This window comes from Benincasa hispida, chromosome 12 (genome assembly GCF_009727055.1).
Source record: "Benincasa hispida cultivar B227 chromosome 12, ASM972705v1, whole genome shotgun sequence".
In the NCBI taxonomy this organism is placed as follows: Eukaryota; Viridiplantae; Streptophyta; class Magnoliopsida; order Cucurbitales; family Cucurbitaceae; genus Benincasa; species Benincasa hispida.
Genome location: NC_052360.1, coordinates 64609703 through 64622648, shown reverse-complemented (window position 1 = coordinate 64622648; position 12946 = coordinate 64609703). Strand labels below are relative to the sequence as shown.

The 12946-nt window shown below is 33.3% G+C and overlaps 1 protein-coding gene across 2 annotated transcripts; it reads right to left on the bottom strand.

Moving 5' to 3' along the window:
• Positions 1–986: 986 nt before the first annotated feature.
• On the bottom strand, positions 987–8440 carry LOC120067097 (sucrose nonfermenting 4-like protein). Of its 2 annotated transcripts, XM_039018498.1 has the most exons (14): positions 8201–8440; positions 7708–7922; positions 7460–7547; positions 6626–6808; positions 5689–5823; positions 5533–5592; positions 5149–5238; positions 4733–4867; positions 3946–4090; positions 3698–3871; positions 2884–2947; positions 2718–2787; positions 1770–1884; positions 987–1652 (listed from the first exon to the last, which is right to left on the bottom strand). In XM_039018498.1, the coding sequence occupies exons 2-14, from the start codon at positions 7830–7832 to the stop codon at positions 1561–1563; spliced, it is 1476 nt and encodes a 491-aa protein (XP_038874426.1). In that variant the 5' UTR covers positions 7833–7922; positions 8201–8440; the 3' UTR covers positions 987–1560. The 2 variants fall into 2 exon arrangements, with proteins under 2 accessions (XP_038874426.1, XP_038874428.1); XM_039018500.1 differs by lacking the exon at positions 5149–5238.
• Between the last annotated feature and the right edge of the window lie 4506 nt (positions 8441–12946).

Below are 12946 nucleotides of genomic sequence, written 5' to 3'. Positions count from 1 at the left end.
GTGGAAAGCTCATCTATTGATTTTGTTTTTCAACAAATGTTTGTATGTTATACCCTATTTCTTTTCTGGAAAACTACCACTTCCACTCGGAGAGATGGAATTTGAGAAAATTACCATGTTTTATATTAATTTTTATGAAAGAAAAAATCTAAATTTAAACTTTAGAAGTAGATACTAACAAGAGTACAATTTTTGTTGCACGAAATGAAAGAACTGTTTTTTTTAATATGAAAATCGATTTGATTTTGTCGATTTGAGAACCGATCAAAAACCAATCAAATCTATTAATTTTATGAAGGAAATCTAATTGAAATCCAATAAAAAAAGAGAATCAATAGATTTGGTTTTATTTGTTTTGGTTTATTATCAGGATTGGTTCTTGGTTTTTGGTCCTTTTTTTTTTTTTTTCCCTTCCAATTTTCATGGAGAAATGTACTCTTTTCAATTTAAAATTCTCTTTCTTTTCTTATGGATAACAATCATACATGCACCATATAAATGAACAACATTACTCTCTTTTATCTTCGTTGTTTTATAGACCCAATTCAATACACTCATCGATCAACACAATTCTATCGCAATTGTTCCAATTATATTCCAATTATTAATCTGATCCCTTCACTATCCTATTTGTTAATTCGTACGATGGGATGTTAACTTTTTACAAATTAAAATGATAAGTTAATTAGATGGAACTCAATTTTTTCAAAATCATCAATGTAATTAAAACTTTTCTGACCAATAAATCCAAAGTGAGACCGTAAATTTAAAAAGTCGGAATAAATTTAAAATTTAACCCTATAATTTGCAATACCTCACACTTATCAACAAATAAAGCAGCCCCCCGATTTGATGTGAAACAAGAAAAGAACCCAAAAAAGGGCGACGAGTCAATTGCCTTTAACTCTTTTACTTTCCACATTACAAAAAGATTTTCAATCCAAATAGAAAAACAAAAACAAGAAGAAAAAAAAAAGGAAAACGTAAATACAAAAGTCAATGACGTGTTAATAAAAATCACAGAATTAACAACTTTCCAAGTCACCCAATTGGATTCTCAATTTCCCTCTGCACAGAGCTCTCTCTTTTTTTTTTTCTTTTTTTTCCCAGGCAGGAAAGAAGAGAGCTTAGAAACAACAGTTCCCATCATCATCATCATCTCCAATAATCTACATTAGTAGCAGGCAAGGCAAAGGCAATGACATCTTAATAAACTGATAAATAATAATAATAAATGGAAAAGGGGGAGTTGAGAAATTTGAACGCTATTCAAGTCCCTCCCAATTTTAATTTCTTTTTTTCTTTTTTTCTTTTTTTCTTTTTTTACTGTGGCCCTATCTTTTCTTTTTTTTTTTTTTTTTTCCTGTTCGCTCCACTCCACCCTAAAATTCCTTCAAAAGCCAGGCGATGGAAGTGAAAGGCTAAACCCAACAACCAAATGAAGAGAAGAGAGTCCTTCCCCATCACTAACAACTATGCAGATGATAGTGTACAATCCTTTCCTTTACGCGTCTTTTGCACAAACCCCTCTCGGATCTTCTTTATCTTCATAGCTTTCGACTAACCAAGCAAGAACTTGAATACATCGCTTAGCGAAATAATCCCTTCTACTCGCTTGCTGCCAGCTTCCACTATTACAAGCCGCCGAACACCTGAAAGTTCATTTATTAAGGAATGGGCTTTGCTTTAAAGTTCAATCACCCATACAATACAAGAATGATACCTTTATGTAATTAATCAATCCCACAGAAAAAGACAATTATCTCTACCTGGGTTTGCCAAACGATCCATCACTTTATGCAACGAGTCGGATCGCAAACACATCTGACATCGTTGGCTTCGTGGCTCATAAAGAGAGAAAGAATCTTGTCCAAGTTGCAATGCCTGAAAGGAACCGGATACAAGAACAATGGAAAAATAAGAATATTGTTCCAATAGAAAAATAACATGTTTCCAATATTCCATTCAACATTAGGTGACTGCCTCGGAAATGACTGCCTTAAAACGAGATGGGCAAGTTAACAATAACTAGCTTTTTTTCCTAACAATAACTAGCTTGTAATCAAGCTTTTGCTATCGCTAAGAATGTTACAAGCCTCCTGTCTGAGTAATAGAAAAGGCAGAATCTCAACACCTGAACATGCAAGAAAACCGTTTTTAAAAAAAGTAGCAACGAACAAATAAGAGACGGATACTAATACAAGTTAAAATGGCAAATCCATGGAGTGTGGGGCACCGCATCACCAGATCCCAGTTACTCCCGATTCCTCGTTTCCTATGCCACACCCAAGTGTGGCTTTCCGATTACTGTCTTATGAATTTTACTAAACATTGCAATTGCATCAGTTTTGTCAATTATACATTCTTCAACATATAAATCAATGCATGCTTGACAATTTGCCCGTTGCTAGGTTTAAGGCTTCTCTTTGGCTTCACCATCCACAGAGGCCCTTTGTTTGTATAGTTAGTTTGGCTTGGCTCTTTTGTTGGGCCGTCTTTCTGTATGCCATTTTCTAACCTTTCATGTTTCTCAATGAAAGTTCCTTTTCTCATTAAAAAATAAAATAAAATAACAAATTTTCCCAAAAAGAGAGAAGAAACTTCAAATAAATCCCTACAGCGAGAACAAAAAGAGTATCAAAAGAAATAAAAACAACCTCCTCGACTTGATAACATGTATTAAAAATGAGATTGAAGGGAGCAGGGAAACAAGTTACCTGATGAATGGTCATTTCATCGAGATTAATGTGTGTATAAGCTCTGTCCTTCGCAAGAGCTGTTATATCACTAAAAAAAAAAAAAATGTAACAATATCACAAACATATTTTCATTCCAATAAACCTGATTAAAAAACATTAAGTTGACCAAATAAAAACAAATAACCTCCGGCAATATACATCCAGCAACGAATCGTTGTCATCAACTATGGGTATTGAACTAACTTGAGCTGCCAATTGCAGAATGCTATGTCAAATAACAAATCATAAGACATACACACATTATACCTTAAAATGAAAATCTCAGTGCCCAATTATCAGAGTGGAAGTATGCATCCAAACAGAAAACAAGATTCATAGACAACCTATTTCCTTTCACAGAGTGTCAATAAACGATCTTAAATAATAATATTCTTTCCAAATACAACAAAAGAAGCCCTCCAAGCCACTGAGACAACTTTGTTAAAGCAACATCCCAAACAATAAAACAATTCCACATCCAAACACATTTTCTTGAAGTTAGTGTATCAACATAAACCTACTATTAGAGACTATATGTGGTCTACTCCACAGTTATCAGATCAATCAGAGGAAGTTAGCACACCTCGCCACAAAAACAAATATGGTCCATGAGTATGTGAAAGATGCCAATGTAACACAGACATAAGAGTCTACACAAACTTTAATCAAACAAGCTGGATAATGTAAAGTTACAGTCTCTCCACTCGTCATATAAGTTCAAAATCTAAACCAATCACAACTTTTTTTTTCCCTTCATAATCTGAACATCATTTTGCATCAATAGATGGGTCATGGGAGTGATGGGAGTGATGGATGACCAAAAAGAAGACCAGATCTGGAAGAATCTTACTAAGAACCCTTGAGGTAACCAGAAAAGTGGTTCCACTTCTTATAAGGAAAGGCTATCTCTCTGAATATAACCACGAAAATATTCTGCAAGAGAAAGTTTAAGTGCAAACCTTGAATCAGTAAGTTTAAGGCTGAGCTAAGGGAAGCACTAGGTCTCAACATAGCTAATGGTCTTCTATTCGATTCTCCAATTTTTGGGACCCATGTACCAACTGGAATTGCAAAAATTGGCAGTTGAAGCACAGGCAACAGGCTGGAACAATGCCTAAAGTACCTGCAGATACCTGGAAACTAACACCCACTACTTAGTATCAGGGGAAGCTCCATTTTTAAAATAAGAAATTTGGAAAACACTTACATTTTAGTATTCCAGAAAGTGAAGCAAGATGCAACAATTGTGGAAATGAACCATCTTCTGCAGATGAATGAATTATGGGAACTGTAGCCACCTGATTTTGCAAGATCTTTAAAGCAACATCTTTCAAATTATCAAATGGTTCAGCCTACATGAGCAACAATAACAGAGTTAACACACCATTATGACAGGTTAGTGCCCCAGAAAAAAAAAAAAACAAACAAACAAACTTACTGGTATAGATTGCATAAACATTTTGAATAGAAAACAATTGCAAATGATACTTAAAAAGGGAGATTACACGAGAGTAAACATTGCAAATTCACCCTTAATTAGATAGTGTGACATCAGAGGTGCAAATGGATTATGATAGTAGAAAACGGCATTTTCAGTTTAAATTAATAATTCAAAGTAGGAAAATGCTTCAGGAAACCAAGCCACTTAAACACAATGCTTATTAGGAACTTCCTAGAAATCTTTGTAATTGTGGTTCAAGAGTTCTGTGGTATGTCCAGAAAAAAAAGTCAAGACCTTTGATATAAGAGTTTATAAATGACTAGGTCATGATATCACATTTCATCTAAGGAAATGACATATTTCAAGAATTTTTTAATTGGTAATCTAAGTCTTGAAAATTGAGAAACATATAAAAGTTAACAGTTAGTTACTCTTAGTCTTCGTGTATCATTATCAATCAAAATTCTGAAATAAATTAGGTCACAATAGCATAGCAATAATTTATTTCAAAAAGACTAAATGCAAATATTCAAAGGTGCCACATATTACTCACGTGAATGAACTGTCTTGACAAGAATCTTCCTTGTCCATCCACTCGACCATTCAAATATGCTTTACCCTCTTTCCAAGCAGATATAGTATGTGTTTCAAGCTCTTCCTCCGTCAGGTTTGAGCCACGCTTCCCAAGCTACTATTCGAATTTAAATTAGAATATGATATAATATAGATGAATGAGAAAGAGCAACATTTCCTTAAACATACTTATGATGCCCAAACAAAGATAAAATCAAGATAATAGATCCTGTCAGTGAGATCGAGATGTACATGCTAATACTCAAGAATTTTCAGGGAAAAAAAATTCAAACCAAAGATAAATATATATGTGTATATATATATCATCATCATCATCAATTTAAACGCCAATTGGGGGGAGATAAAATGCAGGGGGGAAATGGCTTCTAGACATACTTCTTTTAATATTAAAATAAAATCTGAAGCACTGAGAACTCCAACAAATTGCCCCCTGCTGAAATCCCAAAGAGGAGCTGTTGGGATACCCTGTAAAGAGTTAATACAGATAAGGTAAAAATCCTAATCTCTTGAACATCAAAACAAAAATCAATAGGTGATAAAAAAGAAAATAAGAAATGGCTCAATTATTTCATTTGTAGAAAAGGACATAAAGAGATCTGTACAAACATTGACTAGCTTCTAACATGCAACTTGTACTTAAAAGATTCAAATAGGGTGCTTTTTATGTCTCCAAAAGGTTGAAAGGATAAAACGTCATAAAAGTCAGAATGGGGAAGTCAAACAGACGGGATGGGAGGGAAGGAGAAAAGGAGGACATGCCTGCTCATGCAATATATGAAAAGCTTGCTTCACAGGTAACTCAATGTCCAAAGCAACAACCTGTAACATAATTGTACTCGCATAAGCACAGATAAAACAAGAAGTGAAAAGTATGGCATCATGCAAAAAGAAAAATAGAAGGTAGAGAATCCAAACCTTGCCTGACTCCGGGAGCAACTCGTAAACAGTATGTGTGGACAAGAAAGCAGATATGCGGTGACGGGAGCACTGCAGATCAGCCTCTGATATACTATGCACAGCCTCTGACAATCGTCCATCGTTTATTCGGACCTGGATAATAACAAGGGTTTCAATTAGCTAATAAAAGAAACAGTGAGAGTGTAAATCTTACACAGAAGTCCCAGTAAATATAAGTAAGATACATCAATAACCTAATCCATAAGTATGGCAGAGAAATAAATCATGTAACACCCGCTATAATATCCTAGAGTGCAAGGAAAATAAATCCCTAACTAAAACCCTCCGTTTGGATTCAAAAAAAAGTTTAAGAAATTATTTTAAATCTTGTGATTTGAAATCTGAGAAACAATTTTAAATTACTTACTTTGTTTGGAATGAGAAAGAATGTATTTGAAATTTTGTGTTTGGATTGTTATTAAAAAAGAAAAAGAAAGTTAAGAATTTACTAATATGCACTTTTAACTATGATGTGGCTTTTACCTATAATGTATTAATTGAAAATTAGAATTTGATAAGGCCAGTTAAGTAATTTACTTTCAAACCTATGGAATCCTGTAAAATCCGAGCATTCTAGTCAGAAAAGTTTTTTAAGTAAAAATAGGATTTGAAATCACTTTGGATTTTAAAATCACTCAATTTCTTGCGGTACCAAACAATGAAATTCATTTGAAATCCATTATGAATTCAATCCTCAGAATCATAAGATTCCAAACACACCAGAAATAAAAGGCTCAAGCAGGAAAATAGTAATTGTGATATGCACTTTTCATCAGCTGATCCACCAATATCAAAGATCAGACGGTCAAAGAAACCCACCATTCTTGACTTTTTCTTTACTCTATGGCATAACAATATACAATGAATGGAGCAATAATGTACAAATAATTCTAACCAAGCGACGGAAGGCCTCATTATCCACATCCATGCTGGATCCCGGGGTCATCTCTGGATTGGCAAGTGGAGCAGCATAACTAGGCTCTGTAGCCAAGAGAACAGTATTTACTACCCCATATTCACCAGAAATACAAGTCTGTTGCTCGTCATGACGCCATTCTCCATCAACAAAAAATTTATACTGCATACAAGACAACCTTGGTGTTCACATTAGTATAACAAAACTACGTAAATGTCAAAAACGAATGAAAATCAATAAATCATAGAATCTTCAATAAAGTTTCAGTCGTAGAATTTTAATTCAATGTCTAGGCAGGACAATTGCTCGTTGTTGAAATATGTAGTGAAGTAAATTGAAAATAACAAGAAAAATGGCATTGCTACTCACAATAGCTGCACAGATGATATGAACACATAGATAAAAAGATCAACAAGATTGCTTAGCATAGCAAAAATTACTCTGATCATGGACTCAATAACTGGAAAGAATCATTTTCAAGAAGGCACATGCGCAGTGCAGTATTGCATAGTTTTTTTCCATGACATTCTGACCTTGATCCACTGCCATCATTAACATAAAATTGTCCGAGAAGCCAAAATCGCTGTGATTCAGTATAATTTAATACTTTCAGAAAGTCACGTTTCCCTTGACAAACACCAGCTTCCCACAAGCAGCAAAACTACTATTCAATGCTTACTAAATCAACATCTAAGATTATAGAAAATTATGCAGCATACAACTAAAGGTCACCATAGTTTCATCACAAATCCTTGTAGTCTGTGAATAATACATGAATAATTTAAAGGTCCTATTCAACCACCACAATCTGACCTGGTGATATCCAGGGGTTAAGCTGTAAATAGCCTGAAAAACAGTGGGACAACCCTCCATAGGCGTCATAGGAACAAGCTCCGACCACCTTCATCAAAATACAATTAAAATTTACAAAAAGCGTTTACAAGATAACACACATACGCATGTTAAACCAGAAAATCCAAACTCGGTTGTTGCGTTCCACAACCATAGGACATGCAGGAAAGAACCGAAAGTAAGAAAGACCATGAACTCCTGTACATCACCTGGTGAAAGAACCGCTGAGAAATACACTTCTTCCCCCATACGGCCAGACAAACCGCATTGGGATTAACAACGTTCCCGCAGTTCTAGCTGTGTCCCGCACAGTATCCATACTGGAAGCAAACATTCGACGCTTAATTGATGAGAGAATTCCCCAAATGTAGTCTTCAGCCAATCAACCTTCTACTGCGTCCCCATTAATTTAAACCCCAATACACTGTAAAATCAATTCGAGCAAATTACACTACAATACGGAGATCTACAAATCTAACATCTCATAACTTAATCATCCTCGAAACGAACAAGCTAGTCTCAACTCAAAAGTAATTCGTCAAGCGTGGAAGGCAAAAGTAAAAGGAAGCAAAGAAACCAGATTATTCTACAACAGACTTCCGCAATCAAAATCAGAAGTTCTAGCAGCCATTGCCTACGTAGAAGAGCGGAATTGTACCCAAAAAAAACCCTAGCCCTAAACAAACTGGAGCAAGAACCCACCAAAATATGAAGCCAAACACCTTCGAATATGAATCGCATGCAAGTGCGAACTGGAAACCAAAAATCTGTAACCCTAAATCCAATCAGAGATTTTTGAAAACCAAAAAGAAAAAATGGAAAATTTAGATGAAGACAATATAGAGAGTGGGTGAGAGAATCGAAATGGAGAAGCGATATGATCGGAATCTAACTTCGAACCCTAGAAGAGAGAAACGGGTTTGATAGAGATGTAGAGGAGGAGAAATAATAATAAAATAAAATGTATTTACGAAATAATAATAATAGTTTTTTTTAGAATAAATAATAATAATAGAGAAAATTATGTGTAGATACATATAAAATATGGGGGAAACAATGAAACTATAATCAAAATAATAATAATCATGAATTTAAGTAAAATTGAATTTTTTTAGTTTAAAAGTATTTGGTTAAGTTTTAATGCAACTACTATATTAACATTCCACAACTAGCATTTTTAATTAAATATTAAAATATTGACGTTAATATTCAATATCATTTTTTTTATTTTACAAATATATCGATATTAATATAATACAGAGGTTGATTGCAACAAATAACAAGCTAATTCATTGAATTACAAGTTTATTATTGTAATTATAACAAATTACATAGATCAATAGGCAATTTATCGAATTAAAAGTTCAAAAATATTATTATGACAAACGTCGTAGTTCATAAGCAACTTGTGTAATTTTCTTTAAAATAGATATAGCATATCAAGACATGAAAGGCAAACTTCGCTCTAAATTTTTGTGAATAATCAAAGAAATAATGTTTTATAAAGTCAGTGAAGTGACATTTTAAGTTAATGTGAGTATAGTTCAACTAATACAAAGATAAAGTATGAACTATCAATCAATAAACCAAATATTTGAATCCTGTATTGTTGAATTAAAAAAGACAGTCTTTTTTTTAAATACAAATATAAAATAATCATTGAGACATTTTATTATGTTGTTTGTTGAAGAATATGCTTGGTATGAAATAAAGCATGATTCTTTCATTTTTGTTGACTTTTGATCTTAAAATAAAATATGGAAACAAACCAATGCTTCAAATTTTCAAATTAACCTTTTGCTTTCTATGAAAAAACAACATATTTTTTACTGAAATGATTGTCATATTAATGAGTAATGGTTGATTTTTTAAAAAACCCATCAATTATTGTGCTGTCTACCATATGAAATAATGATTGGTTAAATGATAACTGACCCAACTTATAGGTTTATTTATTAAAGGTAACTTCAAACTACCCTGCATGTTTCCATGGAAATTAATACTTCGATGGTTTTTCCTTCTCCCAAGAAGAATTTAAAAATAATAATAGCACAAAAAAATTGATAGTTCTGCCGATAGTTTCTTAATAATTATTTTGATCTCACTTTTTTTTAAGGATTTTTTATCTTTTATATACCAATGTTCTAAACATGTTTGGTTAAAATATAAAAACTTTTAAATATATATTAAAGATTTGAAAATGTATTCCGTTATAAAATTTATTTAGTGCAATTGAAGGTATGGAGATTTAGAAATGTGTAAGGCAGTTGAGTTATTGTGTTTATTGTAAATTTATGTGCACAAAGAGACAAGCATGTTTTGTTTGGTAAAACCTACCTAGTTTAGTAGTTATTTCTTATTTTGTATTTGAAGTTCTAGTTGTCAAATAGATAAAAGAAAAGATTATTGATGGAGAAATTACTAAGGAGAAATTACTTTTGATTTTTTTTACTACAACCGTAAAATTCATGATATGAAAAATAAATAGGCGAAAAATATTTGTTTGGATAATTGTTTTAAATGGTAAAATTACTAAAAATATTTTCAAATATAGTAAAATATCATTGTCTATCAAAGATAGACACTTATAGCATCTATTAACGTACTAACACTGGTAGATGTTTATCAATGTGTATCACTATTTATCATTGATAGACAGTGATATTTTGATAAATTGGCTTATTTTTCTATATTTGAAAACGATCTATTTTTTCTTGTAAGAGAAAGTGAAACAAATTCTTTTATTGAGAATTAATACATGATAAAAAAAATATAAAAAAAAAGGATTGATATCTACACATTTATTATTATTATTATTATTATATGTTTAGTAACTTTGGTTGGTTGATTTTGAAGTTTCTGTAATAGAATTTTATGATGTATATTTTATATGGTTGAGATAAGTTGGATAGTGTGCTTACTAGGCGGATAAATTTGAATATTCAATTTGTTGTTTGTCGGAAGATAGGGGTATTTGGCTTACAACACGAGTTGGGTTATACCAACTCAATATTTGGCCCACCAACTTTAAATGTTGGTGACCTGAGTTGGTAATATTTTACCAGTTCATCCCATCTCTCCTTTCTTTCAATGGCTCCACCTACGACCACTTACAGTGACTATTGTTGTCACACTTTGGGAACCAACTCCAGACTCCAACAGCCATTTTTCTTTGACAACTCTAGCGACCAACTCTAGGCTCTGACAACCACCTCCGATGACAACTTCGGCGACCAACTCTGACGACCCCCTTCGCGAGACCAACTCCAACGGCTAATTTTAGGCTCCGGCAATCACCTCTGACAACAAACTTCGATGACCAATTTCGAGAACCACCCTTGATTAGAAAAATCTGATGAAAATCACCTTCGATGATTAAATTTGATGGCCACCTTTGAGCGAGCAACTCCGATGACCAACTTCAATATCACCTTCATGCGACTAACTTCAGGCTCCGATATCCATCTCCGACTACAAACTCCAGTGAAAATTATCATCGAATACCAACTTCGACAACCACTTCCAACTATTATAAGATCAACGATTGTTGATTTATGTTGTAAGGTCGTCGATTATATAAATAATGGTATTTTATCTACATTAAGTGTGATATTTATGAAAAGGGGTCGAATCTCGCAGTGGAAGCATTGTAATATCTTGCATCCTGCAAATCATTTTTTACATAAAACAAAAATAGTAAACTAAAATAGAATTTAAGTAGAATAAATATGTAAATAGCATGTTGTAGGGAAAAGATAGAACAATTATTTTTTATCTTTGTAGATTCTCAATCTCCTATAACGATCCTCTCGATGTTCCAACGAACGACTCCTCCAATGATCTTGAACACGAACGTTTCCTCGAACAATCTTGAACACGACCACGAGAGTAACCTTGTTGTTCTCAAAGATTCCAATAGAAGGATAGGTGGTATCCAACTATTGGAAGAGGGTGAGGAAGATTCCAATAAAATTTCTTTTGTGGCTTAGGAAAATTGTACAATGAATGTTTGTAATTATATTATGTTATGTATCTCCTAAAAGGGCCATAATGAAGACTTCATATAGAGAATGATCAACACATTCTCCTAGTCTTTTTCCAATTTTCCTTGTGCACAATTAATTAAATAATCGTATTTAACTAATTAGTACATTAATTAAATAATAATTTACACATTAAATCTAATCTAACGTATATATATATATTTAATTATCATAAACATCATATGTATATGTGCAACACCTCTCTATTAATTAATTAATTCTTTGTGAATCTAATTTACTTTAATTAATTATTTGAATCTCATTCAAATGTTTCTTTCTAATTTAATTTGACCTATAGATCACATTCATAATCAATTACATATTGATTATATTAATATACAATTTCCTCAAATTGATTTGAACAATTCAAATCATCTCTTTTTTATATCCTTTAGTGAGTTAACATGGGACCTAGTGGACTTGTAGATCAGAAGCTCCAACGATATAAGATTAATTGGCTAAACTCATTAACCAAGTTAATCGATATTCCTTAGCTATGAGTTCACTCCACTAAAAACCTACAGTTGCACTATTCTCACAACAGATATTTCTGTGTCCATGGATATAAACCAATACTAGCAAGTTAGTCATTCATGAGTGTTAACTCCAATTGAGTCAAATTATCGTTTTACCCTTGAGTCACCTCTGACTTCTTAAATACTAGTGCTCCTCTAATGAACAACTTATTTATGGTCCAACCAATAAACAGAAACCCCTCTCTAGCCAATAAGAGAGTAGGACCCTTTGTTCAAGTCTAGAAGACAACACTTAAGGGAACACTCATCTACTTACCCTGAAGAGGGAAGGAGTGAGTTCCATCTTGTATTATTATGTTCCCAGCTCCCTGTTCGATCTTGTCCCCAAAATGATAGGCATATTGAGTCGACGAACTAGCCACCCTCAACCGTACAAATCAAAGGAAAATCCATTATGAATAGGAGTTCGTAATATACTTAGTATTAAGACTAAGTTGCTTAGGTCATCCTATTGAAATAGGAACCTAACTAGTTAACGGTGTTACTACTAGTGATTACACTTTCGCGGTTTAGTCTTATGCAAACTCATTGCATAGGATACCCCCACTCGCGTGTCACCTATATGAACGCGTTGGATCATTGTGTTTATATTAAATACAAAGTGGGTCGTATCCATAGTATCACCAAGATAAGGTATCCAGTTTTATCTCTATACTGTAGACCCTTTCGGTTGTATCTTGAACATTAATCCCTATAAATATCTATACAGACCCTTTCGGCTGTATCTTGAACATTGATCCCTAGAGATGTCTATTTAACCAGCAGGGACTCGCCCCGAACAGGGCGGGGAATCCCCGAGTACACGGGAATGGGGGAGGGAGTGGGGATTTTTTCCCATTTATCTTTAGGGGTTGGGGACGAGGATTATA

What these genes read in the sequence shown, in the direction of transcription:
- LOC120067097 (XM_039018498.1), bottom strand. Translation starts at nt 7,832, where the DNA reads ATGTTTGCTTCCAGTATGGATACTGTGCGGGACACAGCTAGAACTGCG. An exon ending in ATGAGGCCTTCCGTCGCTTG is followed by an intron (nt 5,824 to 6,625) that starts GTTAGAATTATT and finishes GTTATTATCCAG; the next exon opens with GTCCGAATAAACGATGGACG. An exon ending in TGTCAAGACAGTTCATTCAC is followed by an intron (nt 4,091 to 4,732) that starts GTGAGTAATATG and finishes TTGCTCATGTAG; the next exon opens with GCTGAACCATTTGATAATTT.